Raw genomic sequence first — 20,571 nt, 5'->3', positions numbered from 1 at the left:
GTAGAGGTGTGTGTTAAATTGCCATGCTGAGTAGTGCCTGATGGTTCTGACAGACCATGAGGGTTCCCCTTTTCTATACATCCATACTAGTAGATAGAATAACTTCAAGTGGAACAGTATGACAGTAGGCCTATTGACTCGCACTGAGGTATAACCTGAACATATGCTACAGTTACCCTAGGGCCTGAGTCATCCTGATCAATTCTCTGATACTCAGTAGTCTTGTCGGAAAATGAAATCCTCTTGCAACGGATATATTCAAGAAACGTATATCTTTATAATCCTCAGCGTGTCTAATAAACAATTGTTATGTTCCTATCTGAAATATTGTCCCATGGGTCAATTTGGCGGTCATAATGGCGGCGATCAGTATGTGCTTATGAAAATACACAATTGGCATATCGTATGATTTAGACATCGTACAGAGACATGTGACTTGAGTTTTCTGCATAGATTTGACATAAATAATTGATCCTGACGGTTGTTTTTTAGGATTCAAGTTTATTGCAATAAAATCATGCAAAACATGAAAAAACCATAATTTACAATAAACACATCTTAATTATCTATCTACCAACAAACATTTCCCTATGAAGTACACACTCTATTAAAATTCGAATTTCCCTTTTACTTGTGATTGGGCCATTTTAAGATCGCTAACTCGTTACTTGCTATTAATAAACCTCTCCGATGACTATTACATGCCGTCTGGCCCGCCATCTTGGATATCTGTGAAAAGCAACGATCGGCATGCTTATATGATGGTCTCAAGAAATATATGCCGAGCGGCTATCAATTGAATTTATTTGGCTAATTTTCAGAGCCGTTTCACCTTTTGGTGTTTTCAGGTTATGCAAACTACAACATTTCAGCCAGATTGAACGTTTTCTAGGATCTATTGTGACTGAAGGACATGATATGCTTTATATTAGGTTTCAGTATGAAGTATGTTCTATTCCTTCCGTCCTTTTTCAGATTCTGGTATTCATTTTGTCATTACGGCCTGTACCTCTATTGCCATGTTCACTACCACATAAAAAGTTATCTTGAATCCCCAGTTTTCAAGGTGAAATCGTGCGTAAAATGGCTTCAAAATGTTCATTTTTTTCTCACTCAGGGAGGAAGATCTCCCTTCTATCCTACCCAACCACCTAGATTGGTGCTTTATCTGTCTCTTTGCCACCTATACACAATATTCTAGAGAACTCTGCATTTAAATACCATGTTTGACAGGTTTGCACACATTCAATATCAATATCACCTATTTTCTAACTTTTGTCCGGGGATTACTTTTGCTTTTAGGAAACATAGGTTGACACATGCTTTGGAAATGAGTAAAAATTGACATGCGCAGCCCTCCACCACGTCTGAGGACTGAAAATATAATTTACCTTAGGGGGGCTTTAAAATTATTATGGTCTGAAAGAGTGATGCTTTAATTTTTTTGAGATCGTCGGGGATGGGGCTTCTTTGATAAAAATCAGAGAAAACTTTCTAGATTCTGCCCCAGGTGCCTCCTCCGCCTCCTTAAGATTGGGTGTTTCTTTGCAGCTATATACTTCTTTTAGATTAGTGATGTTTCATAACTTTGTTCATGCCATGCTCATTGAGGGGCGGTAAAGATGTTTCTCTGTCAGCTTTCAGAGTTTAGACGCATTTAAGCAGTGCATGCTTTTACCAAAATTAATATAACAATCACCAATTACTCTGTTTATCAAATAATCAGCCAAGAGAACATAATAGGCTAAATAGGCTATGTTACTCAACATATTTACTCATTGTACTCTGTAACTTCGTGTATCCCTTGAATTTCACTCAACACTCACAAATAGAAAGACGTACCACCAAAATACATGACGATTACTCAAGTACCTTTGAGCACCCGAGTAGAAAACGTCAAGCATGAGAAATGATGACTCCATCAGTTTTTTCTGGGGGTCAATATAGACCATTTATTACTCCATTTTATTAGGATCAAACATGGTCACTTAAAAAAACAAACATACAAACAAACAAATAAAGAAATCAAATATTGTTATTTTCCAACAGAAAATTGACCAGTGTGCCTGAAAACCAAAGATGATCAGATCATATAGTCCGATTTCCAGGCAACGATAGAGGAACAAGTCATGTGTGCTTTCCAGGTATGCCCGAATGCATGAGCTGATCGCTGATGACAAATATGGCGGTTAAGCTTAAATGAATCAGCGAAACTGTCAATTTTAGAAGTGTGTGTATGAGCAAGATCATCAGTGTCAGTGATAAGTGTGTTAAAATCAACAAACAATAAGAGAAATGGGAAAGTTTGGCTCTATGTGTTTGTTCGTGCCTGGCATGAAGAGCTCCCTCAAACGTGGCGGGTCAAAGTGGAACATTGAAATATGAAACCGCCGTTGATGGCGCAAGCAAATAATAATAACCTTACACCCCGAAGCTTCGGGGTCTACGAGCGAACATGTATTTTTGCATATCATAAGCCATCTGAGGGCTGGCTACACAAGTGTTTGCCATAGTCAATCGAATGTATGTCAATTATTAGATGGAGTAAGGTCGATAAATAGAAATCTCAAGGTGAAGCATCCAAACAAACATTGAAAATAGTCTCCTCTCTTCTCTCTCTTTAGTTGCTGTAGCTGCTCTTATGATCCAAGCGTCTCTGAAATCAAAGTTGAAAGAAAAATCAGGATAATCCTAGTCAATCTGAAGTTAATCCCAACGTTGTGGACACTGGTCAAATGATAAAGTACATAGAGTTTGGTAAGGCGCCCCCTCAAAGACGAAGGTGTCCGAAGAATCTTGTTAGCGGACGTTAGGTGGCGTACATACAAACCCATTCTTCGTACACGCAGTATCTGGCATTTCGTTTCAGAGCTCAACACACGCATCGAAATCACGAAAAAAAGAGTAGGAAACCGAGAAATTAACAGATGTTCTACAGATATCTAAACACGCTGTTGTGGAGGTCTGCGCTGTTTCTGATATACTGTAGTTTATAAGACATGTTCATGAGATTGAGTGCTTCATCATGCTGCATCTCACTGCAGTGTTTGACTAGAAGCAGATTTTGAATATGTCTAGATCGCAAAGTTCCTGCTGTGGAGATGCAGCTGCTGGTAAAAAAAATCCATTGAAGTCGGACAAGAGAAAGATGAAAATCTGTGCAGTGCGTTAACAATTAAACAGAAGCTACAGCAGATATCAGTAAAAACGGCACAAGAATGTAAACGTGATGGTTCTAGCAATTGATGGATTTCGTTGACAAATGAGTGAGTTTTCAGAATAGTTAGCCCTCTAGAATTGACGTAATCTTTTCAACGTTGTACAACACTACAGTTCATCGAGATTAATTGTCTATGGTAAAATAAACGCTAGTCTAAATTATATTTTTTCCCCATCAATAACATGTCAATACCCATTCGTCACTTAAAATTCCCAATGTTTCTATTTCAAGAGATTAAGCAACTAAAATCAGAAAGGTATATTTCTGTTCTGTGTTTACATTAACGACCCATGGATGAATGGTTTTTATCGTTATGAGAAAGCAATCGGTGCACTTTTAAAGCTTTAATCGGGGAATACAGTCACGACACTGCGTCGTCTTCTGACTTATCGCATATCTTGAGGAGAGCAGCGTAGTCTTTCCCCGCGTCTTTTGATAAGGCATAGTTTTTATCTGTCAAGTTAAGACAGCAAGCATCTTGAAAACAAGGTTAAAACTTTGCTTGTACTTTGCTTGAGGAATCTTTTGACAATGCCCGCTAAAAATTAACAATAAAAATCCAGGGTAATAAAATATAAAAATGTTTTAATTACAGATCAAATTACCTCGAAATTAACGGCTATTTGAAATTCAAAACGGCCGACGAAAATTGTCCATTTTCGCGAAATTCGGGACGACCTCAATTTTTTGTACAGAAGTGACGGTTTTCACAAGAACACTTAATGTTCATGACAGTTTTTAATATGAATTGACAAGAGCATCGGCTTAGATTGGTGAAGCATGGTATGAGTATGGGCAGGACCTAGAATCTATCACCGAGGCACATTGCGTCCTAAAGTAGCGATATATTCGCCTCGGAAATATCGTTTAGGGTCAACACAAAAATGTCTTTCACATGCGGCTGCGTGAAATGTCAATGTCAGGTGTTTTGAAAATCAAATGCACAGTGGGGTGTTCACCATATCGTATGGAAAAACACTTTCAATACACTTGACACAGGGAATGGTGGTCGGTTAGAATTTGAAGTATTATCACATTCTAGGAAAGGCTCCGAAATATGTGCAAACCGGCAAGATGAGCTATTTTCCATACCATTACAGAATTTTATTTTAAAAGTTCCCTTCTGCAAAGTCTGTGCAAAAGTTTAAGCCGAGCAGATTGGATATTAAAAGATTGGAAGTGCCTAAATTAAGAAAAACACACAAACCTTTATAGAGAAAAGGGCAATTTAAGACTATAAGAAACGCACAAATGATATATCAACACAATTAATCATGTCGACCTATAGCAATTACTGTACGGTGGTACAGCAAATCTCTGTTAAAATTTTGCTTTAGAAAATTATCACACACAGTTATTAAATTTTCTCCGCGTTCAATTATTCCAGCTACTTAAATTTGCCAAACATTTGATATATTTACGTGTTGATGAAAAATAGCCAAAGAAAATGAAATCACAAAGAAATCTCCATTCTTATCATTTTTATCTACTTACTTAGTCCATTGTGATTGACAGGATCTATGCTAACACTTACCGTAAATAGCATTGCGTAGAACCATGTAATCGCTTTTCTTAAATCTGTCCCTTCCTTGCAAATATTTCCTTCGTTCATATCTCGGACTAGCAAAACGCCTGGCAAGGGGAAAAAGGAAATATTTCAAGATAAAATTTAAATGTTTTTAAAAACAGAAGTCTTATGTGACATATATATATATATATATATATATATATATATATATATATATATATATATATATATATATATATATATATATATATATACATATATATATATACATATATATATATATATATATATATATATATATATATATACACACACACACACACACACACACACACACACACACACACACACACACACGTTTTTGTAGACATGGCTGTCTCGAAGGCTTCCGTGCATTATTTGTTGGACACTTTCATCTGACTAGACTGAAATAAGTAATCTGACGTCTTCATCGACCAACTGTTGCCCCCAGATGCAGTTATCTGTGCAGCCGCCATAACGAAAGTGAATTGAATGTTGGTTGTTATTTGTTACACGTTACAAATACTTGTCGCTTGAGGGCGTTTAGAACATTCCTGAAACGTTTCGGTCCGTTCACACTGCGTGTTTCGGATATATAGGAGTTAATCTGTACATCGGTTGAGGTCTGGCTGGCAACACCGTTTCAAAGTGAAACGTTCCGGGACCACGAAGGAGCGCCAACACGTAACTTTTACATGCCAGTACTTTACTTGAGACGTATCAGAAGCGTTTCAATGGACCGCGTGTGAACACGATATATGTATGTGCATTTGTCGTAATCTAAATATGTAAATGTTTAAAGAATATTCAAATCTGTCGATCAAATCTAACTATTTAAGCACCAGAAAATGTTTTGCAGCAATTTGGCGACTTTAATACTTAGCCACATCAAGCTAGAATATTTGGTGGAATAGAATATCTTTTGGGTAAGCTAATTCAAGAGCCACATGCCGAGTGCCCATGTGCCGGCCCGTGCCAAATTTCACGTGCCACTGTTCTTTTGTCGAGGTTAAGCAGGAAACTGGTGCATTTTCACTGCACTTTGCTTCATCGATACTACGCTGATGAATCACCATTTAGGGCTTCAACGGCACCTACTACGTCAATGAAGTAGATACCTGCGATATGTGTGTTTACGAATTCTACATGTAGGGGCTTAGGTTATTGCAGTGAGGGACTGGACAGAAATTACAGGAGGGGAGGGCCGGTGTTTTTCAAACTGATGTTGCGCGGAAAATAGTGACCCTTCAAAAGTATTTGCAAGAAAACAAATGACCTTCGCCTGCGTGCCACAGTCAATATAATTATTATCGTAATTGACATACAATTACTCATTGACCTTTGAACTTTCAAGGACACTATTTAACCATTACAAATGATCACCTTTATGCAAAGTTTTAAGTAATTCGATGATAAAGAGATCACATTTTACAGTATAATATGCTTAGCTGAATCTGGTCATCTGGTTGATTGTAGTCATTCTTAACAAGAAGACATGCATAACATCGGTCACATCTTGCCTTATTATGGTTGCGCAAAACATATGGAAGTGGTATCTTGTGTCTCAATCTTGAACACAGGATCCGATCATTAGCTCTCATTTATCTCGTATGTGCCGGTAATAAAAGACACACACGAGGTACACTGTAGTGATCAAAACGAGAGTTCACTCCCCAAAATTGGAAAATGCCCCTTTAACAATTATCTAATTTTAAGCGCTTACGTACACTTAAGTGAACAAAACGAGAGAGTCTGCTCCCCGAGATTGGATATTGCCCCTTTAACAATATTCTAATTTTATCACAGGGGTACAAGGCATTACCAGTCATGGCAAGAGTGTACCCTAAAGCACTCGAATCCTAAACTATGATCAGTATATATCCCAAATTAACGCGGTTGTAGCACAGAACCTCAGAAATATGGTCAATATAGTTACACTGCAGCAGCATTGCGCAGACTCTCTAACCTATTATTTACTGTATCGAGAGTCTGCCAAGGCAGTACTGCACTGTGACTGCGCACCAAGTTACTGCGCAATGCTGCTGCTGTAACTATTATTTGAGGGTCTGCGCTACAACTAAGTGAATTTGTCATAAATACTGATCATCATTTAGGATTCAAGTGCTTTAGGGTACTTTTGTACGTATAAAATAATGACAGAAATATCAATTTTTATCAAACAACTACGCGAATTTGGCATGAAAACTGATAATCTTTCAGGATTGGAGTGCAGTAGGGTACTTTTGTAGGTATACAATAATGACAGAAATATTACATTTTTATCAACAGTGTTCATAATAAAAAATTATTAATATTTTTACACTCTTGCTATGACTGATAATGCCTTGTGCCCTTGTGGTTTTATACGCTTTTGTACACTCTAGTGAACAAAACGAGAGAGTCCGCTCCCCTAGATTGGAAGTTGCCATTTTATTAATAATCTAATTTTATGCGCTTACTTCTTACGTAATCTCATTTCTAGAAGTAACTCGGCGAGGATATTCAATTAGATCCCAATTACATTAAGGAATGCCTGTGTTGCTTGTAATTGACAAACGTACAATCTATGATGGCTTGATCGAGTCATTGATTTAGTATTTCCCCGGATCCACAAAGACGACATGTAAAGCCAGACAGTAGAGTATTTCGCATGACTTCACTTCTCTATTGTGAAACTGACATTGGGAACGTGTAAACGAGATACTCATTAATTTCAAGCCAAACTGTGTGAAAGTACTAATAAGACAGCCAAGAACATTTACTTTTGTCCAGCTTTTTAATTAAATTTCACTGGGGAAAAAAGTGCAATCGATTACATTTCGAATGATCGCTATCGGTCTGCTATCGCTAATGTAGGTCACGCATTGTACACGTTAACAATGGGAGGCAGACAAGACGCGATTCATAATTTTTACAGTCCACAGTTCATTGCCGTGGGGTGTCGACGACCATTTTACCTTCATTAGTTAACTACATTAAGTGCACTGGACCAGATGGAGATATTCACGTTACTGTGGGTACAAATTTGACCTTTGTCCGTCGTATTTGTGTCTACGGGTTTCAATATTCCGTAATTGATTATTTGACTTTTCCTGGCTCTTGTCAGGAAACATTTGAGTACAAAATCCGGAAAACTCCAAGTGTCCAGAGTGAACTTCATCGCCAAGATTCCACGCCTTTTTTGTACTGTACCCGATATAAATTCTCCATAAGCCACGACTATCGTACACAATGAAACAAAAATGGGAGCTTTTCTAATATATCATCTAAATTGAAAGATTGACTTAAAGTCAATTCAATTGCTTTTTAGGCATTTATTCATTACCGGAACACCAGGAGGTCGCGCACGACAACTAGTTGTGACACCCTTAGAATTTTATGATATGACACCCCACCCCTGTCAGAGAGACACTTTATCACGGTAAGTCTTTCACGCAACCACTTTATTTTAGTGCGGTATGGTCTTCTGATCTTATTACATTCAATTCACCTGCACAGGAAACTATGTTATCGCCTCAGGACTATGTTGGTTTCGGGCCCACGATATCGACCGAATACGTAACTAACGCAGTTGGACAGTTCCTCTGACGCAATTACCGCTGGTCACGATGGGCCGCCCCCACTCAACAATTTCAAACGATCACAAAAGGATGTTATAATTGGAAGATTGTGACATTACACACCACGCAAAAAGTTTTGGGTGGAATCCGGACGATTCCGAATCAATTTTTATTAAAGCTCCCTAGCCGCTTGGGAAAAAACGCGACAGACTGGAGCTTTAATCGATGTTATGGATGACATGAATGATGAAGGTTGGCTGTACGCAGCCGCATCTCAGATCTGCTGATTCCAATCGGAACGTACATCGAGAGAACATACATCGAGATCGAGATGACAATAGAAGAAAACTCTCTTTTGTTTCCTTGGAATGTTAAAGAAATCATTTGATGTTGCACACACTGCTTGTCTAGGTACTTTATCAGTCACCCATCATCCTCATGCCTGTGTCCTTGTGTTGTGGAAAACGACATTGATCTTTCTTCGATGTACTCGAAAGAGATAATAGAATACATGAAAAAACTGACACTGCAAAAGTTCACTTACGTGCTGGCTACTAGTTCGCATTTTAATGGACAGGAGAACAAACTATAGTTAATGTCGACATTTTCCCCAATGTCTAACATAAACTTGGTCTGTTCAAAACGATTCCCGGACTACTAATACGGTTTTCCTATCTTCAAGAGACGCTCTTTCGGCTAGCAAGCCAATTATCTGTACAAAATTTATGGTGTGTTACTTCTGAGGCGACGGCTTACCTCGAGTACAATCTCTGTGTTGTGAAATTTCGGCTGCATACAGAGTTTCATCGATAAATGTAAACGGCTTCTACTATATAGCAACGAGAACGAAGAAAACATCGCTATCTTTGCTGACTTCGTTTGGAGTTAAGCGTGTTGTATCCTACTGTGCTTCGTGAAACATGCAAAGTCAATAACTGTAAGAATTTTAATCTCATTCTGATTGTGCGGGCTTAAGATATTTGCAGTGACAGAATTCCTGGTACGTACATGAAATTATAACATTACAGTATTTGCATATTATGCCTGCAAAAAATTTGAATGAAGAAGTCGTTTTGAAACCGACAATTCGTTTAATTTTAATTCAAAAAATAGCATGAATGACTCTCACATAAAACTAAACGGAAACTATACATATCAAAACGTGGATGCAGTTTCAGACTTTATATGGGTCAAATGGTATTCAAGAAACACTTCATTGATTATACTTAGACTCTCATGATCGCGAGAAAGATTGATAGGGCATGAGCAAAATTTCCGTGCTGAATGTGTGTATGACGTCAGCACAAATATCAAAACGACAGAGGGGAGAATGTTCGTAAACATCGTCTGCGACAAATTTCATATGCGCCCCTGAAAATTACCCGTGATTCCAAGGCCTATTGTGCACAGCACTGCACGGACAGAAGATGACTTTCAATGGCCCTGTGTGCACAGCACTGCACGGACAGGAAATGACTTATATGATAATATATGTAGTTTTTATGATCGATCAGTCTAAGAAAATAAAAACAGACCCGGGAACTTACTTCCATCTACTTTAAACCCCCTAAAATGACATCAGACCCTTAGGGAAAGACTGATTATGTTACAAAAACAGGATCAAATTGGTATTCGACAGATATAAGGTGACGATAACAAACCACATCACGGCAATGTAGGAAACGAAAGCCAAAATAATCACTGTCTTACCGTATACTAGGATAATTTGCCCAGCCATATGACGATGCACTGCCTTTGCAAAATTGGCTCAACTCCATACCGGGAATGCAACGGCGTTTTTCAATAGTGGTCGATTTTGTCCTAAAGTCTGCTTCAAGATTAAGCAGTTTTCTACAGGAGTGGCCCATCTGACTCTCAGAAGTACATACAGACCAAAGCAGTGCGTCCCCTATGAGATTGGTGATCTCTTTCTCCATCGTGGAGTACTGGATTGACTTGTCGATTGGACCTACGTCATTCGTCGCCGTCGTCCGCACTCCTTTACAGAGCCCGCTCATCTCGAAGCCGGGCGAGCAACGCGGGCCGAGGACGACATCCTTGAGTTTGTAGCCGAGTCCGTAGATTTGAGGGCAGACGAGAACGCCGAAGGCACACAGGTACACCTGACGCGTCAACATAGTTGCCCCTGCAAGACGACACAAGGGCGCCTTGTCTTGGTTAAATAGATTTGTTGGGACTACTTTTTATTCGCGAACACGACTCTTCCGGTGATAAAAGATGGTTTATTCCGCTCTCTAACGTGAACAGAAACGGGAGCGAGGGGAGGGGAATTAATACCACTGCGTGCGAAGGCTCCTCCCATTCATTAGCTTTTAATAGTCGCTCGACAGAGAGTAATGATAGCGGTGACTTTAGCAGGACCCATCACGTATTGTTGACGCAGCGCAGGAGGTGGGTTCCGAAACGTGCACGTTTATGCTTGCTTTAGAAAAAAATGCGGAAATGTCTGTAACATGTACAATTTGACGTGTGACAAGGCAGGTCGCATCACCGCAGGCTACGGATCAATTTTTCTTGTTTGTCTGTTTCAGATAACATGTTTAACTTTATTAGCCTACACTGGAGGGGTGTTTGCCCGATGCCAAGGGCGATAAACGGATTACCGAAACCAAAACCTTGACTCAAAATCCCATCTCATTATTTTCCGACTACGACAACAACGACAACGAGGAAAAAAATCAACATGACATGCTTTCATAATTACCACAGTTTTTATTGAGCGAATAGCATGTATCTTCTTCAAACGTATTATGGAGGGACAGATCTCTTTCACAAATTAGTCTCCATGACGAAGAAGGCACAAGGCGGGGATTTTCCCCTGAGAAAAGAGATTAACATGTGCCTCTGGACTCCAGATCAGCTTTGTCCTTCCCAAAGGAAAACATGTATAATGCATTTTTTTGTATTGTTTGAGAAATAAGACATTTCTTCAGCGCCTCGAAAATTGTTCAAAGAGTTACAGGTCGACAAAGCAAACCTAAATCTCGCACATGCAGACACAGCAAATATACAAACGGCGTCATAATTGACGCTCTCATCCAGAAGTACCCGCTGGCCTAACCGTGACGGCTACTACTAAAACGCACACATAAACTATGACAAGATAAGCAAGTCAAGCTTTACATATCTACCATCCATCACTCTGTACACGGCACTATTTTGCGTTAGCTGTTGATTTCAATGTACCGCATTGTCAGCCGGTGTATTATAGCATTTCATTTGCAGAAACAAAGAGTTTGTACATTCTAACACCGACAATTGCTTAACATAAGGAGAGGAGATCTTTATCCATTGAGACAGGAATCTCCTAGAGTTTGTGGGACGAAGAGCTCCGAATGAAACGCGTTTACACCGCATACTTTCCCGGTGAGGTTCCCGCAAACCGGCGCAGCAAATCAAATGTCACGTTGTATCGTAACAATTTAGTTACTGAATATCTCAATTTGATTCTACAGTGAACCACGACATACATTTAAACGTGTACCATTCAATAACATGCCACGATGTCAACCTTACATGCATTCTTTCCGCGAAGAAATTCGATCGGAACATGTAATCCATTTCAAGTGATTGTCAGCCGGCATAATGGTAAAACCATTCCATTTGTTCTTGAGAGGAAAAGGAGCAAAATGGCGATCAATTTTTCGAATTTGTTCTGTACTTTCTATATCATAATTCGAAAATGGGGTTTTGGACGACAAAATAATTGAAAATGAAATCCCAGAAAATAATAAAATGAAAACAAGGAATAGAAACATTTGTCAAGTTGCCCTTTGCCTAGCATTGTGTCGATAATCATTGGAACACTTTATTGATGACCCGATATTTAGGAGACTTATAATATGGCTTTGTATGGCTTCCGGACTACCTGATTAGCCTAAGTACCTGTATACTATTTATTTGACCTTCTAATGTTTACTTACATACATACATGTATATTAAAATTTTTGATTAAATGGTCTGAAATGTCGATGAACATTTTGAGAAGCTTTTACTATCCATTAATTGGTAGGAACGACGCATTGACGTAATTGACACACCGGAAATACACAATCCATCCAAATAATAATACCGTCCGATACCACATAAAAAGTCGATTTCAAAGTTATCAAGGAATTGATGTGGTATCACAATAATTAAGTACCATGCGGTCCTTTTCAGATATTTTACTTGCATTTGATATTCCACCCACAACGCACTATAATTCATGATTGCCCCCAGAAATTGAATTAGCGCTCGCAATGTGATTTGCGTCGACTACGTTTTTATGCTCCATTATAACAAAATTCGTGCGTGGAAGACCACAGTTCGTACCTCTGCATGCTACTTCTTGATACCCGAAGATCCCGAAGTATCTGTACGCTATTTTGCCGTTTACACAGGCAATTAGTTTCGCTCATTGAAAGCTGAAGCAATTAAAGTACTGTAATTGGAGACGATTCGCCAATACAAATGACATGTTGCTCGTCAACATCTCTGTGTCAGTATACAGGGTTACAAGAGACTTGCATGTCGCTCATGCATGACTGACCTTCAGAGTCTCTCTCTCTCTCTCTCTCTCTCTCTCTCTCTCTCTCTCTCTCTTCCGTCTCCCAATCGAAAAGTTCACACTTTCTGGCAAATTTTTTCTATACTTTTGTTTTAAGAAAGCTGCAAGCCTGAGTATGTACTGTACGGTACTCTATATGCTAGATAGAGGGACGAAATGAAAGAAATTGCACAAAAGTCGCGTACAGAAGTTATCATCCAAACATAAGGTCCAACTTATCTCATGAGTGTAAGTGATTAAAAAATTAAAAGGTCATGTTATTTTCCGATATCCGAATTTATTAATTTATTAATGAATTAATTAGCGAAAAAGCTTTATGTTTATTCACATACGAAATGTTAAAACTTATCGAATGAATCGATTATCATGGCCAACATCTATATCTGCCTTTCGCGACCTTTTCTAAAGTTTCTGCGCTCTTTGGTCCCCACGTCGTTGGAATTTTGTTTCTCGAGTAAAGAAGCTAGAATATATACTTTCAGGTCTGATATTGGTTGTGGCTGGTTATGTGTTTCCTAGTCAGGGAAATTGTTTCATTTTTGGCGAAGTGTGTGAAGCCTCAGATCATAGAAACTTTATCGTGAAGGCTGGCATACAGTGAAATGTTAGAAGGCAAGGACAGTGAAAGCCTATTGAAGTGTCGGGATCGTGAAAGACTGGTCTACGGAAGTGTTGGGAGACAGGGAGCTCAGAAATTATAGGGGAGGATCGCGGAAGGCTTGTGTAGATATGGGCCACTGCCAGGAGTGACAGTGTAAAGTCCCTCAGCAATTCAACAATAGTTACGTTATGAACTTAAAAAAAGATCTGATTATCGCGTTTGATATCGACACCACTGGACCAACTCCAATCACGCAAAATTCTCTCAATGAAAGAGTGTACAATAAGTTTACCCACATTAAAATCGTTTAAAAAGATTAATACCGTCATCTTAAGTATTATCAAAATTTCACTGGGCGACCATTTGCCTTTGACCCGGTTCATGACAAACATCACTTTCCATCCAAAGGAATAAGATTTTTTTGTCCTTGTACTTTTTGCAGTAAAAATGTTTGATTTGTACATCGCCTAACCTAACAATTTCAACGACATGAAATCAAGTCAGTGATCAAAGCAGTGGCTATATTCTCCTATGATTCCATCACGTTCTAGCCCGTTGGCGACGTGTCCAATGTCATCACATTTTGCAAATAGTGTATTTAGCTGATACCGATTTCTCTTCATGCAGTGTGAACGATGTAAAATTTCCAATTAGTCGTACTGTCGAACCACCCGCGGCTTCAAATTGTGTGACACAGTCTCTCGCTTTGTTTAATATTACCACTCAATTTCCGTGTAATTCATCAAACGTGGCCGATCGTGTACGTCGACGCCCACCGCAATTCGATTAACGCCTTGCTTCCTGGTGACGTCAACCTCTGACAGAGATGTTTGAAGACGGTGTCGTGTACAATGTCTATCACACAACCATGGAGCTCCATGACACAACAGACATTGATATTCTCACACTCGAACACCAAACTGCTTACGTCGCGCACTATTGACATAAAGCGACGGGTGAAGACTGCCAAAACGATGTTAACACGTCGCTACGTTCCGTCAGCGGCTCTAAACTCACATTAGATTCTTTTTAAAACCGAGATAGTGTAACCGCAGTCCCTGTAGTGCAACAAGTAACGTGTCAACATTAGCAAGCGAATTCGAATGGACATGCGACCTGATGGCTCCATGGTTGAAATCTAGTACATGATTTCAAGAACCACCTGGTTGTATTTTCTGTTTTCTTTGAATACAAGTTCAACCTCCAGTTCTAATATATTGATCAATGTTAAACTTTCTCTGCGAAGGTAACTGTGTAAACTATCGAGAAGATGCCGATACTCACTGCGATGGACTGTCTTGAATGACAAATCGAGATAAAAAATTACGGTAATGTTCTTGTTACATTATTGTTTCCGATGTAATCAATATTCATGTAGTGTACCTTTCCCAATTAAAGAGCGCTGCAAACCACGCCACGCACGGCAACTATAGGCTATCTATGTAGCTGGTCGTGAACGCAAGCAAGACGCTTGAGGGTACGCACGCGGTTCTTTGCGTTCTAGCGTATTCGGTGTTTGGTGTACGTACAACAGCGCAGGTGCATATAATAACCGTAACTGGTACGAAAATGTTGCCGCGTTTTGTTTACTATCTTCTGTCTCGGTGGACCTGTTATGTGCTCATCCGACCAGTGGCTGGTGGTTTTTCACGCTGCAGTCTAACCCTAACCCTAACCCTAACTTAAGCCTAACCCTAACCCTAACCATCGGAAATACATATCAACAAACAAACAAACAAACAAATAAATAAATAAACTGCTCTTTATTGACAAATATTAACAAAACAGCTTTTCGCTGTTATTTTATTAAAAATAACAAATAAACAAACACAAACACATACACACAAACAAACACAGACACAAATAACAAGGAGTACGAGCCCCCTGTGATTTTGAAACTTCAAAATTGTCTTGTATTTAATAAATTCGACTTCGCACACTTCTTTTCACTTTTTGTATTAAGGTACAAGTGTCATTAATTACGTTTTTATTGCTTTTGATCCAAGCCACCCAGACCGACATATTAACTTTAGTTCTCATTATTTTCAAGCCTTTAGCAGCTTTTAACATTTTCTTGTATCTTAACAAATGTCACAGCCGATAGTTGACACACAGCCTTAGGGACCGTCGATAATTGTCACAGCCTTAGGGACCGTCTATAGTTGTCACAGCCTGAGAACGTTAATACTTGACATAAGCGCCTGACAAACGATCCCATAGCGTTTGCACTCGACCCTCTTTCCCCTAAAGGAGAGTTTGGGCTAGTGTGCAGCATCTCGTTACCTTGGAGTCAATTGGTTTATTTCCAAAATGTCAATCAGGTAGAGGAAGACCCTAGCTCTAGACTCCTGTAAATAATAACAACCTATCAATCAGATATAAGTTGTCGAGTCGATGCATATTGCCTGGAAAATCTTGAAGAGCGAAAATACGAAAACGAATTTACGATTTAAATGTCAAGAAAGGAAAAACAAAATAATTTGCGAACACAGATTGTCGAACAACTGACAAGTTGGAACAAAACAAACTCAAAATCAACTGAGTAAGTATCACACATATACACGGCTTCCATTGGGTAACATTGGCACATAGTGAACGTGAATCTGCGTACGACAATTGAACCAGAGCTAACACCCACCAGTGCAATGATGATATTTGTTTTCATGTGAGTGCTTTATTACACATTGGCATCACAATGTTTTGATTTTGCCCAAGAAAAACTACAGGTAATCTCTCTCTCTCTCTCTCTCTCTCTCTCTCTCTCTCTCTCTCTCTCTCTCTCTCTCTCTCTCTCTCTCTCTCTCTCTCTCTCTCTCTCTCTCTCTCTCTCTCTCTCTCTCTCTCTCTCAAACTAACGTATCGATGGCCGCATTTCTGTCTTTGTGATGATTTATTTCATGATTTATACCTGACATGATATCTCTAGCTCAATCTGTTTTTCAGTATTATCAAAAAATTATCGTCTCAAAATTGTATGAATTATTATAAATCTTTTCGTTTGTTTATGGATTTCGTGTCTTTGGGATTTGCACGAATCTAAAAAATGTATTGTCTGGAAATTCGAAGAGCTATATGCCATATTTTTCTGTTAAGGTATCTCATTACCTTGTGATTGGTCCTCTATATCCTATGAGAATATGGCTTATCTCCTACTTTCTTTTGATTGCTGTAGTTTAAAGGAAAAGTAATGATATAAACAATCAAATAATTCACGAACAGTGACGTTGTGCGTGTTCGCTTCCTTTGAGGAGAGAGAGAGAGAGAGAGAGAGAGAGAGAGAGAGAGAGAGAGAGAGAGAGAGAGAGAGAGAGAGAGAGAGAGAGAGAGAGAGAGAGAGAGAGAGAGAGAGAGAGAGAGAGAGAGAGAGAGAGACAGACAGACAGACAGACAGACAGACAGAGACAATGCCAGGGAGACGGATATACTGTTTAGTGAAGTTTCACTTCAGTTTATTTCGGTACAGGGCCTTTGCCCATCTTACATCTTAGTTACAAAATATACACAAAAGGAGATGGTCAGTGACACAAGATACAAAACGAAAACAAAACGGTACAGTAATCCTAACTGCCCGCTTCAAGGCGCCTGTCTATCCAAATGTTTACTAGGACAATCATTTTGCAAAATGATGAATCATATGTTGAATCAAGTCATGTATCTAAGGAGTTATTGTATTGATGGCGCTGGTTATGTGCGTGTTGGCGTCTGGTCCTTTGGTGAAAGTCTGATACATGTCACAGCGGATCTTCACAAAGTAGTCCGACGACAACATTCCAGTTCAGTTGGGGTGTCTTAAATTTTCACAATTCATTCTATGAGCTGGGTGAATCGTTCTTGCCACCAAGGACCAGACGCCAACACACACATAACCAGCGCCATCAATAAAATAACTCCTTAGATACATGACTGGATTCAACATATGATTCATCATTTTGCAAAATGATCACCCGACATTTGCTCGCGGTTATGAGTGTAACGCCTTTGCTCTGGATGAGATTTCAATTATGTGATTTGATGATGCTGGCATTTATTTCCAATACTATTTACGATACTTCTGTTGAATACTTTATAGAACTTTGATTCTTTGGGGCAATGCTTGTCAAAAGAGATAGGGTAGTATTTTTCAAGCGTTTGTCAATGCACTCTTACTGAATGATGGGTTACCATGACATATGCACACACACGCGCGCGCGCGCACACACACACACACACACACACACACACACAAACATATATATATATATATATATATATATATATATATATATATATATATATATATATATATAGTTAAGTATATATAGTTTATTATAGTTTTTACATTTTATACGCAAATGTAGCTGGTCACTGTGGCCTGTTTAGTCGTCGTAGCGCGGCACCACACGACCTTTAATAATTCAATGTTAATTTTCATATACAATGTCACGAAAAGATTGCACATAATTATAGAGAAGCGTATCTTGCAGTTAGTTGTTATCAGTGATGTCGATCTAAAATCTCTCCATGTTGACTTCTGTCGACACTTTGGGCTGATCCAAAGATCGACCAATCAACAAAAAGGGCCAATAACAGGCAGGTTTCGCAACATCACATGATATAAATCTCTCGGCAAAAACGTCGAACTCCACATAAGCAGATAGTTTTTCGGCCTCTTGAACATCACTTCAAGAAGAAACTCATACTTCACAGTTTTTTAAACGTCAAACAGTTAAATTAAGCTACAGTTGCGTGGACATCATGGCCTGTCTCATTGAAGCACACAATAAAAATGACACCGGGGTTCAACATAAATATCACCTTTCCAAACATGTAATTGTCGGAAAGAAGTTTGCCTGTCCGTTAAAGTAAACTATCAATCTAACAAGCCATTTTCAAGGCCATTACAGAAGTCAGCATTTGCCACGCTTTGCTAACCATACTCAGTAATTCCGTAATAAGGCATCAAGGTTTGTTGAGGTCCTTAGAACTGTGACCAGGCTAGTGAGATGTCATGGTCAATTTGGTGGAATATAGATAACCCGGTATTCTAACATAACTGAGAGATGCTACCGTCGTTTATTAGAAATATCAATAAAAATCAATACTGACAAATCAAAACTGCCAAATAAACTTTCCGACTTTGTCCAAAATGCTGTCACCGAGCACATATTATTCGTCGACCTTCTATAAATACCAGGCATTAAAAGAAAAAAAATGATACAACACTGCCTTTTTAGATAGGGCAGCATCGTTACTGTTTCACTTTTCATTGTTTGTCTCAAAATTGCAGAAATGTTACTAATTTGTTCTGTAAAATAAACATATACATTTATATATATATATATATATATATATATATATATATATATATATATATATATATATATATATATATATATATATATATATATATAATAACACAAATTACTTCAAGTACAAAATAATGAAATCTGTTACTTAAGTTTCATGAAACTTAAGTAACAGATTTTATCACTCTGCACCTGAAGTAATTTGTATTATTATTTATGTTTAGCTTAGCATCGAGCACTGTAATTTCTCACGAGAACATCTGTATACTTATAATATATATATATATATATATATATATATATATATAGACAGACTCAACGACGAAGAAAAGGACAAGAAGGTTAGCCATTTTCAATAAATACATAAGTTTATTATATTTAACTGTTCATACATCGAAAGTTTCTCGAGAACTTTATTAAACAAGATCAAGGTAAATAAACTTGAAATGTCCATTGTGAAATAAATATTTTTGTCATGATTTTCATTTTCTGAAAGGAATCCTTCTGGATACGTTTTGGCAACTTAAACATATATGCGCGAGGTTTTGATGTGCAGCTGATGATATAAGGTTCCATCTATTGAATTTAAGTTCATGATTGTTGGCAAACGCTTGTATTGAAGGATCGGAGGAAAGTAAGTTAGATATCGACATAGGAAAAATATGAGTTCGGCTTTTATTTATATGCTGAGCGAACTTAGGATGGCCCGGTCAGGTGGGCAGGAAACGTTCCAACGTTGACCTGGTTAGGATAAAGCTCTGTAATAAAGAGAATAAGATGCGGAGATGAGAAATGATGAAGACAAATCGAAAGGGCAATTATTACAGCACGTAGTGCATCAGCATTTCAGTGAATCAAATACGATTTGCACCATTGAGGAAAAGGGCCCCTTAGACCAGCAGTGATCTGACAAACACCCTAGCAGAGGTGTGTGTATTAGAAGGCTAACCTGTTCCATTTTTATATTACTTGTTGTACTCCGAGGGCGTTATTCGCAACGAATGTGCTCCCCGGGCATGTTACACGCCCGTGAAAGATTAATCAGACGTGATGTACAATTATCTAGATTGTAAGTAATCTACTTTGAGGCGATTTTGTGGTTGTCGACCGGAAAGTACCGACAAAATCTATATTTTAATTGGAGAGAGTTTACATTTCCTACGATTTTATCACAGAGACAAAATTACGAATTACTTCTTTTCGATTTGTTATCGTAACGTCGAGAAAAAACGAGCCCCTTCCTTTCCCAACTGTACAAATATAATCTCCTACAAGTGATAGTTTTGGATTCGATTTAGCAAGCCATTTTGATGATAGGAAAATTTCTGCACTCCTTTAACCTGTTCACCCCAATTCCCTGTAACTAGGTCCACACTCATTATCAATAACATTGGGTTTAGGCCATGGAGATGACAGGGTTGAAAAACATGCTCGTGCTTTCGCTCGCTCAATATCGTTTAGGATTTGAAAAGTAAAAATCACTCGAAAAAAAACCCAAACAAACACTTGAAGACGATCTTTACGGTTTCGGCAGTTAGCGCACAACTGTAAAAAATAAATCGCAGGACTGTTATTTATTGTAGCCCGGAAGCTCGGAGAGAATCCAACTTTACTTAAGAGTAAAGCCTTTGCAAAAACCTGGAGAATGATGTACAGAAGAAATCATTTCTAAAAATCATTCACTCTGGAAAAGGCAGACTTTGGGATTTAGCAAGAATGGGTCTTTCACAGAATAAATCACGTTATAGCTTCCATTCGCACATGACACATGAAAGACAGACACACG

General features: G+C 38.6%; 3 protein-coding genes across 8 annotated transcripts in view; all 3 read right to left on the bottom strand.

The window, feature by feature from the left end:
- The window catches only part of LOC139150144 (small ribosomal subunit protein uS12m-like), a 629,842-nt gene that overhangs the window by 351,491 nt on the left and 257,780 nt on the right, over positions 1 to 20,571 (bottom strand). The window lies entirely within an intron of this gene.
- On the bottom strand, positions 1,934 to 10,584 carry LOC139150129 (uncharacterized). Its single transcript, XM_070722306.1, has 3 exons — positions 10,040 to 10,584; positions 4,755 to 4,852; positions 1,934 to 2,656 (listed from the first exon to the last, which is right to left on the bottom strand). The coding sequence occupies exons 1-3, from the start codon at positions 10,465 to 10,467 to the stop codon at positions 2,640 to 2,642; spliced, it is 543 nt and encodes a 180-aa protein (XP_070578407.1). The 5' UTR covers positions 10,468 to 10,584; the 3' UTR covers positions 1,934 to 2,639.
- The window catches only part of LOC139150128 (uncharacterized), a 45,090-nt gene continuing 43,653 nt past the window's right edge, over positions 19,135 to 20,571 (bottom strand). For all 6 annotated transcript variants that reach the window (XM_070722300.1, XM_070722305.1, XM_070722301.1 and 3 more), the window contains exon 4: positions 19,135 to 19,543. The gene's annotated coding sequence lies outside the window, so the exon portion shown is untranslated. The remainder of the gene's footprint in view (positions 19,544 to 20,571) is intronic.

The sequence above is a fragment of the Ptychodera flava genome, chromosome 14 (assembly GCF_041260155.1).
Source record: "Ptychodera flava strain L36383 chromosome 14, AS_Pfla_20210202, whole genome shotgun sequence".
NCBI lineage: Eukaryota > Metazoa > Hemichordata > Enteropneusta > Ptychoderidae > Ptychodera > Ptychodera flava.
The sequence above is the reverse complement of the archived record's forward strand: the minus strand, read 5'-3'. Positions and strand labels throughout refer to the sequence as shown.